Raw genomic sequence first — 20,074 nt, 5'->3', positions numbered from 1 at the left:
TGAACCTTTAACTTGGTTATACAGTAGTACAACGCAGATGACAGATTTTCTGCCCAACTATATCACTTTCTTGCCAAGTCTTCATTATTATTAATAACTGATGATACATGTTCAAGAGAGTTCAGCCTGCAGAGTTGAAATCCTTCTTATAAATCATTTACTTTTTGTGTATAATGCTAATAATGTAAATAAGTCTTTCCAGTTTAATCAATGTATCCAGTGTATAAATAGAGAAACTCCAGTCTTAAGGGTGAAAAGAAACGTCAATAACAGGATTTTAGTGCCACATGCATGTAAACATTTGAATACACACCTTGTTAATCTAATATATAAAAATGTAGCCATGTAATTATTCATAGGAATTTTAATTTCGATGATGACTTTAACAATACTTATATTCCTTTTTTTTTTTTTTTTTTTTTTTTTTTTTTTTTTTTTTTTTTTTTTTTGTGGCTCAATTTAATGAAACACTGTAAAAAAAAATCGATTTATTATTATAATCATTATTAGCAGTAGTATTGTAAAAGTAATTGTTTTACAGATTGATCTATTTGAGTTGAAGATCTCTATTTCGCACCACGTCTTTGCGGAGCCTTTAATATCCCTGATTATAATATAAACTCCTTAAACATATTTCTTAAATATATAGCCTCATATATCCATATAGACCCATAAACACAGACTGAGATAGTCGGTGCAAACCTTAACTATATATAAATATATAATAAAGCGTCCCTGACTCTTTTAATTCAGGCACTGACAGCAGCTACTAAAAACCGCGACGCCGAGGCAGAGACCACAAAGTCCCCAACAGCAGAGCATGAGAACAGAAGCGAAAACTACCGGAGAGCAAAATATTCACCCCATAAATTACATTTAAATCTCTTATTCCGCACCGGTGTGTGTGTGTGTGTTGGCTATCTCACCAGCGCCATGTTTATCTCCTCACAAAACTCAGCGCCCTGTTTCAAAGATTTCACCCTCGTCATGGTGAGTGACACATCTGGAGTTTGTGCTTTTACTTCAGCTGAAGATCCGCTGCAGCAGTTTACTGTCTGTATGAAATGGGTTTATTAGCAGTGAGTCAGTTTGGTTGTTTTACATTGAAGTTCACTGGATACATGTGGGGGGATATTTTAGACTGTTAATGTTTATTAAACTAATGTATTTAATGGAGACACTCAGTGGTAGAGGAACATTCAGAGCCTTTACTTAAGTAAAAGTACCAATACTCTTAAAATACAAATAAAGGTTCTGCATTGTGAAAGTAAAAGTACTCAATGTAGAAAAATGCCACCTGTGACTGTTAATACTATTAAATATTATATAATTAGATTATTATTACTCATGGATTAATGTGCAAGCATTGTTTTATACAGGGCTGCAATTAATGATTATTTTCATTACAGCTTAATCCGATGATTATTTTCTCTGTTGAAAGCGTAAATCGTTTTGTTTGTGTAATGTTGGTAAATAGCAACAAATGCCCCTCATCCAGAACCCAGGGTGGCGTCTTCCTACTTCCTGTTCTGTTGACTGTAATTTCAGACAAGGAGAGGCAGTAAATTGTCACATGTGAGAGACGTTGGATGTATGAAAACAGACAGTAGTTGTAGATAATTCTTCATTGTTGTTCTTCATTCTCCCCCACAGCCAGCAGTGGCTGTTGGTAACGTGGGCCAGCTGGCTGTGGACCTCATGGTGTCCACTCTCAACATGAGCAGGGTGGGCTACATACACACAGACTGCCTCATCCCCATGGCCGGGAACAACCCGTACGCCACCTGCAAAGAGGACGCTGAGGAGCTCCACACTCCTGCAGAAGGTACCACCTGATCACCGCTGAGATGGATTGCGTCACCTCTTTGGGTCTTGATTATCTGGCTGCTGTAGAGGAGTGAATGTGCAGATTTCACCTGTGAAATATGTTCTTCGTTGTATTATTTGCTAACCTGCATGTGTTGTAAAAGACATACCGTACTTACCTGTTTGGTCCTGAGGTTTTGGTAACTTTGGGTGCAGCTCTCTGATTGTGTTTCGCTGCTACAGCTCTACATTTTCTTCAGAAATCTAATCCTCGATTAATCTGTCAACCTTTTCTCATTAACAGTTTACACAGCAGCAGAACTGAAGTTGGCTGTTCTTCAAATCAGGGCACCCATTGTTCAGGTAAAACCACAGTCTGTGGCATCAGCATTATTCTAATTCTGTTTACCTTTTACATTTTTTTTATGATCCAAAGTGCTTTTACATGGAAGGTGACATGAAGAATGCTGCTAGATATATTTTGATAGTTCTAACTTTAATTACAGACCAAGTCCAAAAGGTTCAGTCAGCTTCTTGTGTCGTGGATCAAAGCCAGCGGGTTCTCCAGGACTGTAGTTCTGTCCAGCAGCCACGCCTACCAGAGGGACGACCAACAGCTGCAAGGGTACCTAACCCCGTACTCCACATCATCACTGCATTTCTTTACCTTTGCTGTTTACGATCCTCTCCACTAACAAATATGTGTCTGTGTTAGCACTCCTTTGAGGTACCTGGTCACTCCGTCCCTGCTGAAGGGGAGTGAGGACGCGTTGAAAGAGCTAGGCTGGAGGGAGATGGAGCGAGTGCCGGCCTTTCCAGGACTGACGGACGCCAACACAGAGCAACGCCTCTACATTCCTGGAGGAGGCATAACCAAAGGACTCTACACAGAGAGGTACAGAGCGAGAGAGCTGCGCCAGCCAACTATATAGAGTTAAAATGAGTATAAGTTTAAATGAATTATTTTTATATACCAAAGTTTGAGAAGTTAGAAATAGAGTTGTAACTGCCCTTTGTTTATGCCACATGACTCATGGCTCTATAATTAACCAATTACAGCAACAAACAGCATGTTACGAGATGGTTATATAGCATTCTCATAGAATTAACTCATTAAAGGTTATGTATATGATATTCACTGCTAGTAGATGTCGCTCTAGAGCACAGCATCTGAGACAATTGTGCACTATGGCCAACCAGACTCCATTGAGAAAACCAGTCATTTTACCTCACAGATAATCGTAAAACACACTTCAAATTGGACATAAACTAAATAAAACTTACCAAAACCCTCTTTGAGCCCGTTTCCGTAGTGTAGTGGTTATCACGTTCGCTTCACAAAACCCTCTTTGTTAGTCTTTCCAACAATCACCAACACTGGGTTGGTCAAAATAAATGGAGGGACTCACATGCACGAACATCCTTCGTACAAAGCCGGTTGTGTGTGTGTCAATCAATCAATCTATTTATCTTATAATTCTGTCTATATTCTCTCTCATACTTACAGTTACATTATTGTCTGTATCTTTTACTACAATTCTACTTAAATGTGGCCGGAAAACCTGCAAAATAATCAGTTATCTGCAGTATGATAATAAACAAAACACACTTTCCCTGCTGCAGTATTTTATACATTAATTATTAATTAACAGGTTTTTTTTTATGTGTCTGACCATGTGTGCTGGATGTTTATGTTTAGCTATGCAGAGGATCTCCCACTGGCTGTGCTGCTGCTCTTCTGTTCAGAGGGCGACAACATCCCAGATGCCTTCACGCTCGTCAACCACCTCAACGACTGGCTCCATCTGCTGGACAATCCTGTAAGTGACCAACTTGAGCAGACAGCCGTACTATGTTACAGAGCCAGCTGCCTTTAATACTTTAGCACACTAAGAAAAGAAACTTTCTTAAGAGAATCACCGTATACTGGATACTACTACAGTATAATGTGTGACTGCTGTAGAGATTATACATTTTTCTAATTATGGTTTTGCATTTCAGAGCCAAAAGCCCAACAAATGGAAGATCCCAACATCCTGGAGTCTTCTCTTTGGCAGCGGCATCCCTCCCGCACTGTTCTGAAACACACATATTTAGTTTTTTTGTAGCTCATAATTAGCTTCTGTGGCCTCTGTGCTATAACATCTCTGCATTTTTGAGAGCACTGTGGGTTCTTCACTGGGGTCAAACCTGGTCAGTGGAGAAGACGGGTGTTGTGTGTCGTAAGCTTATAATACTAAAGGACTCTGTGCTTTTAAACAATGTATTATATTGATTTGACTTTAAACATAGTTGTAAACTGACCCCACAAGAGCCCCACCCACCCCTCACTCTTGGACATTTATTGTAGTTTCCTTTCATTTAGATAATAATCTTTAGATGTACAAACATTGCATCTTGTACAAGAATTGACCCAGATGTGCACTTCTGGAATACTATTTCCTAGTATTGCAGCATTTGAATGCGTTTTCCAATAAAAGACTGTTGCAAGAACCCTTTTTGACTTTATCTAAAGACTTTGATTGTGTTACTCTCACTAGACCATGCCTACACACGCTAAACTGAAAGTGGTTGGCCATGTGCCATATTGTATTCCTGGCAGTCCCGCCTCTGAAATTTGATTCCTTTCTACAACAACTTGGAGGGATCACAACAAGCGGCGCTCTGATTCATACTCTGACCTTGTAAGTGCTGTTCTGCCAAGTTTGTGGTTTCGTCATTCTGTTTGCATTTTGTTTTGGGTAGTTTCCCTGTGCCCTGGTTGTGGGAAATGAATGTCCTGACAGCATTTGTTTATTTAAAGAGAAAAACTGTAACATGAAACAGACCCTAAAAGTAAATTCAAAATAATTTATATTAAGCCATTTTCCAAATCTTTACTTCTCAATACAATGGAGGATTCTGAGAATATTCCAAAATGTTATCTAATGTATGTAACTCATTTTAAACTTGCTTTTCTGTCACAAATATAAAATAAAATGTAAAGATGATGAGACTCATATCTGCGTTGCTAGGCAACACCAGAAGTCCTAACTAAGTTAACCAGCTGTAGATTGTAGATTTTTTAATGGACAAATTTTAAGGTAGTATCAATCTTCTAGTCCAACTTTCTCACCTTTTGTAGGAAATTAAGAGGCTGTTCATGGTATCTCAGCTAACAAGTTCGTGGTGAAGTAAGAAGAGCATAGACAGGTTGTTATGTAAACTAGATAATACCAGTTTTATTTGTAGATTACACTCTAAGAGAAAGAGAAACTTAAGACAAATTCATTTCAAAAGGAGAACAAAAAGTCATCAAATCAGCTTTTCTACTGTATTCAAATCTGTAACATTGTCGTTAGTCTTTTTTTTTTTTACAAGCAAAAATATGTCTTTACACACATCTTTTTAAAAAGAACACTATGTACATCGTGGAAACATTACACACCACTGAATTTCTCATGTGGGAGGAGGCAGTGCTTTTCATTTAACCAACCCCCCATCACTGTGAAAAACTTCAAGTAATCTCTTATAAAAAATAGAACTTTTTTATTTTCCCCTCTGAAAAATGCTTTCTAAAAATACACATATGAACAGCATTACAAATTGGCAATGCATAGCTCCTATTATCAGTCTTAATTTCATTGATGCACAGAAGCAAAATAGATTGACAAAAGCAGCAAATAATATTAAAGCAAAAAAAAAAAAAAAAAAAGAAACTGATTCTCTGACTCCAGAGGCAGCACAGGGCTGTGGTTCAGGTGTGATCCTGGCATAAAGCGCTGGTGTGTTTCTCTTTCCAAATGTGCTCTCTTCAAAGAATGTCGAAGTGTCTGCTGTAAACAGTTTAGAGGGGGATGAGGAGACATGGGAAAGCTGTGAGGTGAAGGACTGAGGCGAATGTGGGAGTGACATGCTGCTAACGGGAAGAAGGAGGAGGTGTGCTGAATAATGCTTCCATGACAACAAAAAAAGCAATGAAGAGAGGAGAGCTGGCTGTTGAGGTTGAAGTGAGGAAGAGTGGTTTGGAGTCGAGGAAGAAGGACAGAGGTTGGGAGAGAGCTGGAGTTCCCTGCCGATGTTGGCTTTGATGCCAGAGCTGTTGGTATAGGGCCGCAGGTGGAGGTGGTTAGCAGTCGCTGGTTTTCGCCCTGTCACAAAAACACAAAGTATTTAAAGAGGGTTGAACTCAAAATACAGTTTCCTGCCAGAATGTCAGTGAAGCTCAAGTGTAATCAGAGGAACTCATGCCACAAGATCAAGTTAGTGTCTTCAGCTTGGTTAAAGTTTACAAGATTCAACTTCACCACAGAGAGCAGGAATAAGGACGCATTGCTTAGATGATAGCAGGAAGGGATGTCACGAGAACCAATACTTCAGCACCAAGTCGATGTCTAAATTTTGAGAACTTGACAGTATTTGTTTTTTTCTACAGGCAGCTTCTACGCCTAAAGGTATTCTAGTCTGCTGTTAAATGCCGGGCTGAGCTCCAGCTCGGAGGTGAGTCAGACAGTGGCGGAAAGCTGCACACTCACCGTGTCACTGCAAGTTCAACAAAAACCCTGCATACAAAAAGCCAATAAAAGTCATTTATGAATGTAATCTGCGCAAAAGAATGCACAGATGATTAAAATAAACCTTCAGCATAATACAGTTCAAGAATGGTAACTCAAGCAAAGGCAGGTGAGAAATTCCCTCCTGACCACGACAAAAACGATTACAGAGAGTATGTTAGGCTATTTTATAGCTACTTTGTAGTATAAAAAACAAAACAAAACGAACAAAAAAACATTAAGGAACAGCTTTATTTTCTTCTTAATGCAATGCAGAGCTATTTGTCCTGTATTAAGGACTCAATATTAAAATGGGGGATTTGGGAAAAAAAAAAAAAAACTTTTTACCGTGGTATTAAATGAGCATCGAGAATCGTGGAATTTCACTGGTGTTGGTATCAACTACTAAATTTGTGGCATCGTGACATCCCTAATAGCAGGAGCTGTGGCTTGATACAGTGTCTCGGATCAATTTGCTCAAACATGCATTAGATTGATTATCAATGCAAAGCAGTCATCATGTTTTATAAGCAGCAATGTCACACTGTTCAGGTTGTAAATGTTGAAGAAAATTTCCATTTAGTTATTGCAGATAAAGTATTAGAAAACATCCTTTCATTATCTGTGAACTAAACTAAGCCTCATCCCCTTGTGATTAAAGCAGAGCTGAAACATGTCAATTAATCGACAGAAAATAAATCGGAAAGAAATTTGATCACCGTCAATTATCAAGCAAAATATTCTCTGGTTAATTTTCTGTTTGATGTCATTGTTTCATTGATGATCAATCTTAAGACTTAATCTTGGGTTCTGGGAACTTGAGATGAGCACTGTGACCAGCAGTAATGTTCAAAATCAGCCAGGGAAAAGGTCACGTAGACAATGTGAATGTGCTGAATCCAGCGTAGTGGATGCTGCCCAGCTGTTCAGCTTTAGATGTAGTTCATATGCTTTCTAGTGCTTTTACTGTTAAAACCTACTCAAATCAGCATACATATTTAATTTAACAAAGAACACAGTGTTTGCAGGATTATTATCTATAGAGGTTAAATAATAAATTAATAGTCAGAAAATTAATCAGCAGCTATTTTGACAATCAAATAGTTGTTTAAAAAGGACCAGAGTGTAGGATTTTAGTGGCATCCAGTGGTGGAGTTATAGATTACAACGCCCTCCCCTCACCTTCACGTTCACGTTCCAAGTATGTAGGAGAAAAACTATGTTGGCCCTATCTAGAGTCAGTTTTTGGTTTGTCCGTTCTGGGCTACTGTAGGAACATGGCGTTTAACATGGTGGATTCTGTAGGAGAGGACCCTCTCTGTAGATAAAAACGGTTCATTATAAGGTAACAAAAACACAACAATTCTTATTTTATACACTAATGAAAACCTACCTATGAATATTATATTACATTTCTGCCAATAGATCCTCCTGAATGTTACACACTGAACCTTTAAGTCATTTTCCAAACATAAACATCCAACATTCCCTTGTTACAGATTCTTAACTTGAATGATTTACTGCTTCCCTTTGCCTGATGTGACAGTAAACTGATTATCATTTGAGACATTTGGCCTTAGCATGTTTGCTATTTCCTGACAAAGCGGTTTGATTATTCAACAGTCCTCCCGCCTATTCAATCAACAGAGGCTCTCCAGGGCCTGACCAGAAATCTCCTGATGAATTTCAAACATCCAAACTTCCATTCAATGTTTAACAAGGCCAAAACACAACTGATGCAGATGAAAACCCACAAACCAATTAGGAACACTGCCATGCTAAGCACCACTAAGACTTCATGGATCAACTCTGAAAGTTAGGAGCAGCAGCAAAACCATAGGAGCATGCAACAAACCTTAATGAGCCCCCTCATTTGATGTGATGGACTGACACTGAATTACTTCCTTTGTATGCTTGCTTAGGGAGTATCAATGATTCTACATTATCTGTCTTAGCCACCTTACTTACTAAAATAATAGCATTTTCATGTGCAAAGTAGTGGATTAAAAGCTTTAGTGGTTGTTGTTATAACGCTGGCTTGCTCAGATACGATGACAGATAAGATGCTACCAAATTTTAATCTATGGTGCGCACAATATAAATTAATACCTTGCATTATTCCAACTCAACCTGACATTTCAGAGCTTCAGCAATCATAAACCACAAATGTACACACATACACACATCACACACACACACACCATGCTAGAGTGCAGCCAAATTTAACAACAACTCCAAACCACAGGAGCCAAGCAAATCATAAAAACAAGAACAAACCTCAAGAGAAACACAAACACGGCAGACGCCACACACACACACACACACACACACACACACACACACACACACACACACACCTCCATGTACAAGAGTGGGCGCTCTTTCTAAAAGCTGTGGGTAAACTTCGTCCTCTACATGTGCTCTTCGTGGTTGTTGTTGCTGTCGCAGAGGGGGGTAAAGATACACTGCCCCCCACTGGACAGGCCAGCTCTTGTCATGTGCAGCAAATGCAGCCCAAACTGTCCGAGAAGAACCACAACAGCAGCAGAGTGAGATCACGTCAGAAATGTTGCAGTTTGGGCCAAATTACTGGAACAACACTGACATGTCACACAACAAAGGAAGGCTTCTCAGAAATGACTTAGTGAGCCGTTTGTGAAGGTGCACAGTCATCAGAAATAAGTGCTTCATCAGGTCTAACTCTCTCGCCTTTATGAGAACATGAAGTAGCTGTCAGTTAGCCAGACTGGTGGCTTCTTTACGCTAAATGACTGCGAGTATTCAGAAGGTGAGGGAAAGAGAAAATATAAATATTAAGCCTCAGCTTTAGTAAGAAGTGGAACTTCTGCTATTAGAAGGTTGAGTCATACTCTGGGAAAGCCTGCCCAGATTCCCTGTGGGGTTTAAGGAAATGACTCATGACTATTTGACATCTCATTTACATCAGAGTAAAATGCTGCCTTTCCTTTCTATCTTTCCTTTCGTAAATATAATGGATCAGATCTGGTTCTTACAGCCTGATAAATACATGTATGTATATAAAACTACAGCAAGTAATGAATATAAAAGCAGCATTGTGATGGTGGATGACAAATCATCCAGGAATGTAACAACAGTTTTGATGCTTTGTGAATGAAAAGTAAAAGGTAGTTCCAGCCAAAAGATGTAATCACCTTTTTCTTTTCTTCTCTGAGTCATTTGTCCTGGGCTTGCTTTGGGGTGTCTTGGCTGTACCTGATTTGGAGATGCTGTCTTCTCTGCGTCGTTTGCTGTGTACAAAGGAGGAAAAGAGCTGTCCGTCAAAGACTATTAAAAAGACATCCTCACCAATGTTTGTGTGGCATTCATTTAAAATTTTGTCAGAGATGTGTACTTTTCTTAAAACAGCTTAGCCAATAATCTGTTCAGATAATTTATCAATGGATTCGTCAACAACTGGTGGATACTTCTTTTGTTAGATTTGAGTGTACTGACTGTGTTGTACTGCCGTCCAGCTCCTGTTCCTTGCAGGGAGACTGTGTGGGCACTTTGCCATCCTGTCTGTAGTCTCCTCCCTCCTCCAGCTGACCTCCCCGCTGGCTGCCGTTGCATCGCTCTGTCGGACACCTGGCCTGAGGCTGAGTTGACGGGGGAGACTCCGACGTCGGCTTCTGATCTTCCCTGGACAACTCCCGCCACAGGTTCTATGCAGGAAGAAGAACAATGAACCATGAGAGAAGTGGACATTTTTCTACTGATGCAATAAATGAATACAAAATAAACAGAGAGAGATATATCAAAACAACTTTAAAATGTGTCTACAAAGCAAACCACCATCCTATTTTTGCCACTGTAATTTTGTTTGCAAAATTATATGATGAAGTGATGTTCCTGTCAAAAATGTCCTGTGTGCGACAAAAAAATGGAGCAATGAAAGAGTCAGTTTCAGTCTAAAAGTCTCAGCAACACTGGTGAGAACAGTGACCATGACTGGATCATTTATAAAAGGTAAGCGCCGCGTAATATATATTAAAAAACAGAATCAAAAAATTAGCCTCAAAATGAGCTGTTTCTATTTGTGTCACTCACAGGAAAATATCAAGTTTCAAGTAGGATGCGCTTTAAATATACACTTCTTTGTTTATCTCTCTGCCATTTAGCACCCTTTAAGAATGAAGGCAAAAAAACCTTCAATAGTGTATACCTTTGTCTCCTAAAACCTACATACTTCTCATATAAATACACCTCTTTCTCTTATATTGTTTCTCCTCTCTGTTTCCCTCTGACGTCGACACTTTACTGATTAACATACAGTCACTTTATCAGTAAAATGTGCCTGGAGGCCTGGGTAGAAGGGTCTGGTGATAAGGTGGGAAATCTACAGTAGCCCTATTTAATCTACCTCCTGCCACTGAATTAATCAGTGAATCAAATGGATTTCAGTCGTGTTCACTCTGGAGTATAAATGAACAAATATAGACCCACCGCCATCCCTCTGTGCTTTTCTCTACGGCCAAATTGCCAATTGAACAGAAGCCTAGAAAAACTTACAGACTGGCAAAGTACAGTCTGTGTTCAAACCATATAAACAAAGGGAAATGAGAGAATAACTATAATATTCACTGTATATTTATTCTAGTCGGACAGTCCTTACTACACCGCTCTGTTGTAAGAGTTTTGCAGTTTCACAAAATCTTCAAAGTTGCTCTTGGCACAGATGACCCTTTAACCTTATGATACCCAAACACAGAGGGCTTTACAAGTTTATTTAAATGTTTAAACCCATAACTTCTATGAAATCTACTGAAGGACCATTTATCTGTTGACTCAATCTTAATCCTTTTCAGAATAAAGAACTCCCACTGGAAAAACAGGACAAGATGGAGTGTCTGGGTTCACGAGCAAACAAGAGAGATAAAATGGAGATGAAAAAGTATTGAGTAACAGAATAAGTTATGGTATGTGTGGTGCAGGTACCTGTACAGAGGAGTCTCCCATGATGTACTTGGCTCCTTCGAGGACAGCCCTGTAGGAGAAGCGCAGCTGGTCAGGGGTCTGGATCAGGCCCATGCGGTACTTCCTCATGTCCAACAGGATGCTTTTGATGTCCACTGATGAGGGGTCTTTCCTCTTGTCCATCTGGACACAACAGCAACGTAAATTAGCTCAAAGAATGGGAAATGGTGTCACTATTCTCGTAAAGTCCTGTGGACCAGAATTGTAATAGGTTCTCTTCAGAGGGAAAGTGTGTTCAGAGGCCAAATTGATCCATTGGCTTTTCCTAAAGATATTTTCTAAGAGCAATATAGATTCTCGGCTAAGGGAATACAATATATACACATTTTTTGTGTAGTACGTTATTAACGTCACTGTGTTTTTTTCGCTACAGATACCTACATGCATTCAGTCAGTGATGGAGAAAATTAGAGAAAGAATACTGTACACACTGAACTAGTGAATATGTTTGTAGTATTCCCTGGCATTTTGCCCACACTGGCTATAACAGAAACCTTCAATAAAATTGCATGTAGCATACATTAATAGTTCACTATATTATTAATCAGTATGATGTTTACTTGCATATGAAATGTGGTATAATTGTTTCAAAGTATTCCCGAGGGGGGTTTAATATTTAAATTTCACTTTTAATAAAAAGGTAAGATTTAATGGATTGACCCGTATCTTGATTTCAAATTGGATTTTAAACAGTATTTTGCTATAGTCTGAATATTCTGACCATTTGGTGTTGTATTTCTTTACTACTGCTTTTGTGATCATACTAAATAGACAAGACAACCTAAAAACCAAATTCCTCTAGAGCTCATATAGAACCAAAGAGGGAGGACTCACCAGGACCACACACGTGTCGACTAATGAAAATGTCCCTGAGCGTCCAATTCCAGCACTGCAGTGTACCACAGCCGGTCCGTGATCGACCCCCAACGCTCCCGACTCCCGCACTTTGAAGAGGAAGTTAAGGAAGGATGCCGGAGACTCTGGAACACCAAAATCCGGCCACGTGGTGTAATGAAAGTGGTAGATTTCTCTCTTTTCCCCTGTCTGTAAAAAAAGACAAACACAGGCCTCATTAGAAGGTACAACAAATCTATTTAATTGCAGTGAGCTTGTCAAGGATGTTTTTTATTAGCTCCGTTTGTTGTGACTTGAAAACTGAACAAAGCAAACATTTCCAAGAGTTTCAGTTTCAATTTGTGGAATAAAACCACTTCTGAAAACTTGACACACCATAACAGCAAATATAGATGTGTACTTATTTCTCATGTGGATGACTTCTTGCTGTTTCTTTTGTGAAAGGCGGATTACAAAAACTTCTGAAATTAAAGTTTGAATAAAAATCAGATTTTAGAAAGCATGTGTTGTGTATTTTAAATACTTAAATTGCTGTACCGCCTAATCTGCATTATCTCAACACCCACATGCTACTAGAAACAGAAAACAATGAGCCTCAGTACTGAACAAGCATGTTTTCAGTTCCAAGTAACCTCAGACAACCCCGGTCCATGTTATTCGCCTTGGTGTGACAACTATGTGCCATTTCAGTTCTCCTTTGCCACCTTTCACTGAGAATTCCCTTTAGGCCAAGTAATACATTTTGCCTACGCTAATATTCTGCAGCTCCAACACTCTGGTGGTGTAGTAAGATTTGGTGTCTTCTGACAACAGCGTGACCAAGAACCGTGTGTCTCTGAAGGTCATCTCTCTCTCCTCAGCTGTGGGCCAATACTGAGCACACTTTTCCTGTCAGAGAAGAAGAAAGGAGACAAACCTGGTTAACAGATACCAAATAAGTTAAACATCTGACTGACATGAGAATTACACCTGATGAAAAGCAGACGCTAGCTGAGTGGCCAGGTTGGCCTTGAGGTGGAGCAGCGGGCGACTAACAGGAGTACATTTTGATCCTAGGCATTGAAAAGGAAGCTGGAGAATCAAATTAAATAAAGCTCAATTTTTCTTCTCTCTCACTACACATACCTGCAATTTCACTTTGTCACACTGACACATATAGTACATGTTACTCTTAGATAACAGACTTTCACATATACAAATGTATTATGTCACAACCTTGTTGTCCGTATATTTTGTTGTATCTGTTTGTCCAATTTAGGTCACATTTTCTGTTATGCCACATTGCATGTCAACAAAAAATAATAGAAAACTAAACAAAAACTAAAATACCCACAAAATTTTAACAATGGTTAGTCCAAGTCTATTTTTTGCATTTTGTTTCTAAAGTTTAACTTGTGTATTACTCTTTCTTACACCACACAGATGAAGCACTTTGAGCTAGATTTCCTGTATGAAAGGTGTTATATACATTCAGCTATTATTATTATTATCTTTATGAAAGATCAACACAGACCTCCTAGTCTCTGAAACCCACTTCATCCTCCGTAGGGGTTCAATAAATCGATTCACAGAAATTTCATTCCTATAAAACGATTCAGTTAGTTATTCAGTTTGAGTCCTGTATGAAAGTCACTGTGCAATCTTTTGCCCATGTGCAACTTCTGCTACTATTTGTGTTATCTGTTGTTGTGGATTCTTACTGTTTTTTCTCTTGTACATAGCGTTTTTATTTATCATTTCCCTACTCTTACTGTTTTTTATACTGTTTTTTCTCTATCCACTTTGCTGCTGTAACATTGGAATTTCCCCATTGTGGGACAAATAAAGGAATATCTATCTATCTAAAGCATCTGCAATTGTCATTAATTCAGGTTCTTCCTTCCTAATTCGTCATCCGTCTACAACTGTATGTCTACAACTAACCCCCCGTCATACAGTATTTTCTAAGTACTCAGACAATAGCCAGAACTGTTGAGGATAAGTCTATTATGCAACCCTCGCTCTGCAGGATTAGAGAGCTGGCCTACATAAAAGATCCTTGTGAGGTTATAATACTATCTGTAGACTAGGTGCTCTTTGTCTTCTATTTCCAAGAAAACAGTCAGTGAGTGAATCTCATGACTGAAGCAGGAGCCGCTCCAGCTGTTTTACTGAGAAAGAGAGAGGCCACAGCTGCTCTGCCTTGAGAGAGAGTGTTAGTGTGCATGTGTTTAATTGGCACATTGCAGGATCACTGGATTTAAAAGAGTGGAGAGGTTGGGCTGCATCCCAGTTCCTCACATACATCTGTGAACACACTGTCAAAACACTGAATTCCAGTTATCCTGCTGACAGGAGAGTAAAGCTTCTCAGCTGACCATTTAATCGGAAATCAAGATTAATTCAACAAGTTGCATAAATAATTTTACACTGTCAGCAGGCTACAAACTTTGACAAAGTGTGTGTGTGTTGCTGCCTTTCTGTGGTCTGTTCAGTATTATTGCAGTCTGTGTGTGGGTGTGTGCACACCAGACAAATGGCAGATGTCAAACCAGACAATATGATTATTTTATTATTGTGTACTTACTGAGCCTTTCTCGATGACCCTGTTGAGCATGATGACTGCCTTGGTCTTCTGCTCCCAGATCATGAGCCAAAAATGGCCACAGGTGTTCCTGAGGGGGCCCTGTGGACAGCAAACACACAGATACAAACACACTTTTAATCAGTTATATGGCAGGAGTCCAGCGGGACAGCGGGAAGTCATTTACAATGGAAATATATCTTTCAGGCATGAACAAAAACATTAGATCCACTGAATACATTAAAACAAAGCAACTGGCTGAGAACTTTCCTTCTAAGATGATACTGATACAGTATGCAAAATAGATCTGCAGAATGCTAAGGGTTCAAGAGGTTTCTTAAAAGGTCAAAACTGCTAAAGGTTATGATGTGGTTGAGTTGAGAAAACTGTACTCTGTAAGGCGCAATATCTTTAAATGTCAAATGTCTCAAATTATACAGAATATTTAAAAAATCCAGACATGAACACTGAGATACTGTTAACAAATCTTTTTTTTTTTTTTTTCATTGTGACAAGAAACCTGATAGGTAATTAATTTCAGACAGTCTCTGATCATTGTTGCCGTACATTATAATGCATTAACAAACCACAGAATAGAACAATCTAAATTTGCCTCATATCATAAGAACAAATGCACACAAACCTTGATACCATTTGAAAAGGCCACAAACAACTTGTTGTGACATAAATTCACTGCATGTTATTGAGCGTCCGACAAAGTATTTCACAAAAGGTTGACATACTTTTGGTAGATAACATCATAAAACTATCTACCTATATCTTGACTCTTGGGTTACTTGAAAAGGCTACAGTTGAGACTTACCATAAGATAAGAGTGACGTGATATTTAATTTAGTCTTGTCACGTTAACTTGTGTAATTTTTCTGTGGCTTTAAATTACTGAAGCAGTGTTCAATGAACAGTGAGCAATATAATTTGGTGAACAAGGATTTGTTTCATCAGCTCAGTCTTCTGTGGTCATGAAAAAAAACATCACATGAAAAGGTTATGTGGTTATTTGTCTTCCTGAAGACATGAGAATATTCAAAGGTGTGTGGGGTGGAGACACCTCTGCATTATCCTTCTGTTTAGGAACAAATTTTAATGACTTTGGCTTTAAAAAATAACTTTAAATCATTTAAATCATAGACATTAGCCCTCAATAATAATAGTGTTTTAATCTTAAATACTGTACCCTTTAAATATTCATTACTAGACGTAATAAGGTGAGAGAGCTGAGAAAATTTCACACACACTTATAAAAAGCCCCCAAAAAACTGTGTCACCTTTCATGATTAAAACACAGTCTAGACCAAAATTTCAAAGTTTCTAAACCAACACTTAAGCAATTATCTTCTCTTCTCATATCTCTGTGGTGTTCCTTTCATTTCGACCAGCTTCTATATCAGTGTAATTACATAAGTAGTGGTGGTGGTGTGTCTTATCTCAGAAGTTAAGACTGAAAAATTTCACATCATACTTAACTTACTCCCTGAGTTAGACAAGGCAATGATTTCAACCAAACTGCAGATGAGACTGGTGGTTTTTCGCATGCAAATTCATTTTCAGATAACAATCATTTTTAAAATAATCGTGAGTCACGACATTTATGATCAAACAAACGCCAATACCAAGCAGTGAACTAGGATGAGACCGTGACTTGGAGTCTTCTTTTAGTCATGAGGTAACCTGATAAATTATAAAAGTATCAAACAAGGGCGGACCTGAGACAGATGCTCCCCCTGGGACGTTTTTTCTTTGCCATTAGGGTCAGTTTCGTGACCTCTGGCACATTTTAAAGGCTTTACTCCCTGCTATGTATATTAAAACTCTATCTCTTATGGCCTGTTGCATAATGCTATCATTTGTTCCTTTACATGCATGGGTAGACACAAACACACTTTGTGTGTAGGCAAGGGAGATGTGAGGACAAAGCAAATGACAGATTATTTTTGATGTACCTTAGTTTTCACTGAGTTATCTATCACTGTGATTAAGTTCAAAGCTTTTAGTTTTCATCGTGTCCATTAGATCCAGAAACAAGGATATAAAATAAAGCCATTCTAACCATCTGAGTTTAGAAATACACCTAGTGATATGATCATTTTCAAACTTAACTTTTCTCAATCTTTGCTTTTTTACAAGTATATATAACTATATATAGATGAATGTAGCAAATAATATTATTCGCTATTATTTTAATTTATAAACATGGAAAAAGCTTAGGTACAAAATACTGTACTGACCACTATATTACTATTTCTATTATGTCAATAAATAACATTCATTTAATTATTTTCTGTGCTTGTTAAAACAATCAATAATACGTCTTGATAATAATAGATTATGAAAGTGTTTTGTAATTGAAATAGACTACTATTCACTTATTACTAAGTTACTATTTCGAAACAAACTTCAACAGCATCTAAAAGACAGCCCATGGCCATATAAACCCACACAGTCTGTCTCAAAACCACACTGACTCCTACAGTTAAGATTATAAAGTGATGCACACATTTACCTTATCACTAAATCACCCCTGATGCTCAGTGACATAAACATTTACAGACACAAGTCAGAAAATTAAAATTAAAACTGGCATGCTCAGCCAATCAGCTTTTGACAGCAGACACACTGATTTGTTTTTCTGGCCACCACAATTTCCTGATAACACTACTAACTGACCTCTGCTAGAGGAACAGAAATACTGTTTACAATAAATCGACTGCAAGAACTTTCATAAATAATAATTCCTATAGTTTGCTGTTAATGCGTAATATTACAGTACTTTAATTAAACCTTTTTGTAGTTGTTGCTAGTGAACTGTTTTAGAGCCTAAATGATTAGTTATTAGTAAGTTGACATTAAATTCATATGCATCTATTTTGATGACAGATTACTTGTTTAAATGGTCCAGTGAGTAAGATTTAGGAGGATCTATTGGCAGAAATTGAATATTAATAGTATGTTTTTATTAGTGTCTAATCACCTAAATCAGCCATTTTAAAAAACATTTTATAGACCAAGCGATTAGTCAGTTAATCATAGTCAATAATAATAATAATAATAATAATAATAACAATAATGAAGGCAGTAATAAAAAGCCTTGGACTAACCTGAGTCAATATGTAACTTCTTTGGGCTTCCTCCATGACTACCAGACTTGCATTGATGTAGTCATTTTCTGTGTTTTCCAGCTTCACCCGACTGTGATCAACTGCAGGCAGCATGAGAGAGGAAATTAATTTGGGATGTTGTAAAAGTTAAAGAGTTTAAGAGAAATGTAATGTCCACAAATGTTCACCTACATGGACTGACATCTCTGTATCGGTTTCTGTTGCGATTCTCTGGATACTTTGCCACTTTGTAGGAGCACTCGTGGGACTGATTCCTGATTTCCTGAAGACAATACAAGGATTGTTTAGGAACAAGAAATCACCAGACAAACATTAAGCCCACCACTATTTGAGCACAGCAGGCAGAAAACCAACGACAACCAATCTGAAATGTGTTTGTCCAATAACTAGTGTACAAAACACAGTTACTCTCAGCACTGCTGGGGGAGAATAAACTTTTTAGGCTGTACTATAAAAGTCAAACAAGTGAACAGCTACAGTAGCTAATCACAATGAGCTTCAAGCACATGCACAAGCTGATGACACTGACGGTAACATTTACGTTATAACATTAAAAGTGTTGCAGCATTTAGACAAAACTTAAAACAAATCCAAACGGGGAAAAAGAAACAAGTTAATATAGATATGAAGGAAACAAGCAGTGAATAACAAGATAAACATCGGATACTCGCTGAGCTAGCCTAGCTTGCTAAATTAAATGCGCGCTTGAAGTACTGACTATTTATGTTAGCTTCATGCTAGCGGCGCTAACAGACTTACTAGGTACAGTTTTTGCCACCGGCCCTCTGAATCTATTTCTTCAAACTCCTGGTCCATTTTCACTGTGGCAACGTCAGTCTATTTAAATCACGGTATGTGTAATTAATTGTCCGACTATCTACCTCATTACTTTAATGAGACTAGAGAAGCTTTTGGTCAAACAATTGCTACTTCCCTACGCTAACGAGCCCTCGCTGGTTGTTTGTCCGCTGTCTCCCGGAGGCAGTTGACATCTGAAAAAGTGACACTTGCGCATGCGCCAACCAGAGAGGTCCTCCATTAGCTGTCAAACCAAACGCAGCAAAGATATTCAGTGAACACACGAGATGTCCAACTATCACTCAATCTGAAGCAACCATTTTGATAATAAATACATTTAGTTTAGCCTGTTGAGTCAAATATATGTTTTATACTCATTTATAAATGGGTTTTATTTCGAGGAAGTCATTGTGTGTGAATTAATTCGACAGTAATTGCCTTGATGTTCAGGTTTCCTTTCACCACTTTTAGGCCTGGTTGTTTGGATCTAAATTAAATGAAATAACAAAGTCAACCCATAGCAGGACTAACGGTTATTTTCATTACCATTAATTACTCTATTGATTATTATTATATTTTATTAATTGATTTATCATTTGGTCCATAAAATGTTGGAAAATATTATTTTGTTTTTAAGTAAAATTTTGCAAAGCCCAAAGTTACATTTAAATTGCTTGTTTTGTTCGCCCAACAGTCCAAAACCCATATTATGCAGTTTAATATCATAGAGAACTAGAAAAAACTGCAACTGTTCACATTTAAGAAGCTGGACCCAGTGAGTTTGGGGCATTTTAATTAGTAGACTAATTGTTTCAGCTGTAAAACTGATATTATAAAAAAATATAAAAAGATTATAGGTGAGTGTGACATTTTTAACAATTATTTATTAAACCAATTCAAGGCAATGTGCTAGCCTTTTAATATAGCTCTCAAAATGGATCATGTTGTCCTTGATAAAATTAAAGGTTTTTGGATTATTTAATTGAAAAATTATTAAAACTTTCAAGAAATATTTACATATTTACTGGCATTATGTGATGTAGGTGACTCATAATAGTTATTACAACTGCTCACTTCATCTGAGTTTTAAAATCAACATTTTTTACAGAGAAAACACTCAACAGTAACATAATCTGTGTAATTTGAAAGCACTTTGTTGACGAACACCATAAGACAGAAATGTGATGCTCGTTGTGCTGGACAAAGACTTCAGTAATATAATTCTTATGGGACTGATTGCAGATCAGCAAAGAGAACAAAAGCAGAATTTCTAATGTTACAGAGCTGCTGCACATTTTCCTTTTCACCTAACACGGTACTCCCTCAATGTCACAGCTGACTGGCCTTTTAGTTTTTCCTCATTTTCTTTACTACTACTTACTAAGAAA

The 20,074-nt window shown here is 37.9% G+C and overlaps 2 protein-coding genes across 3 annotated transcripts; one reads left to right on the top strand and one right to left on the bottom strand.

Annotated features, from left to right (window-relative positions):
* Nucleotides 1–788: 788 nt before the first annotated feature.
* psmg2 (proteasome (prosome, macropain) assembly chaperone 2) lies at nt 789–4,299 on the top strand. Its single transcript, XM_051391341.1, has 7 exons — nt 789–990; nt 1,654–1,825; nt 2,111–2,169; nt 2,313–2,431; nt 2,522–2,701; nt 3,506–3,626; nt 3,808–4,299. The coding sequence occupies exons 1-7, from the start codon at nt 934–936 to the stop codon at nt 3,886–3,888; spliced, it is 789 nt and encodes a 262-aa protein (XP_051247301.1). The 5' UTR covers nt 789–933; the 3' UTR covers nt 3,889–4,299.
* Nucleotides 4,300–4,999: 700 nt separating this feature from the next.
* ptpn2b (protein tyrosine phosphatase non-receptor type 2b) lies at nt 5,000–18,884 on the bottom strand. Of its 2 annotated transcripts, XR_007882415.1 has the most exons (11): nt 18,648–18,884; nt 18,060–18,150; nt 17,868–17,968; nt 14,755–14,853; nt 12,939–13,076; nt 12,168–12,377; nt 11,295–11,456; nt 9,813–10,021; nt 9,512–9,607; nt 8,696–8,857; nt 5,000–5,936 (listed from the first exon to the last, which is right to left on the bottom strand). XR_007882415.1 is itself a non-coding variant. In XM_051391339.1 (10 exons), exons 1-10 carry the CDS (start codon nt 18,702–18,704, stop codon nt 5,915–5,917), a joined length of 1,185 nt encoding a protein of 394 aa, XP_051247299.1. In that variant the 5' UTR covers nt 18,705–18,884; the 3' UTR covers nt 5,000–5,914. The 2 variants fall into 2 exon arrangements, 1 of the variants encoding a protein (XP_051247299.1); XM_051391339.1 differs by lacking the exon at nt 8,696–8,857.
* Between the last annotated feature and the right edge of the window lie 1,190 nt (nt 18,885–20,074).

The sequence above is a fragment of the Dicentrarchus labrax genome, unplaced genomic scaffold, assembly GCF_905237075.1.
Source record: "Dicentrarchus labrax unplaced genomic scaffold, dlabrax2021, whole genome shotgun sequence".
NCBI classification, from domain to species: Eukaryota; Metazoa; Chordata; class Actinopteri; family Moronidae; genus Dicentrarchus; species Dicentrarchus labrax.
This window is presented reverse-complemented; position numbering and strand designations above follow the sequence as displayed.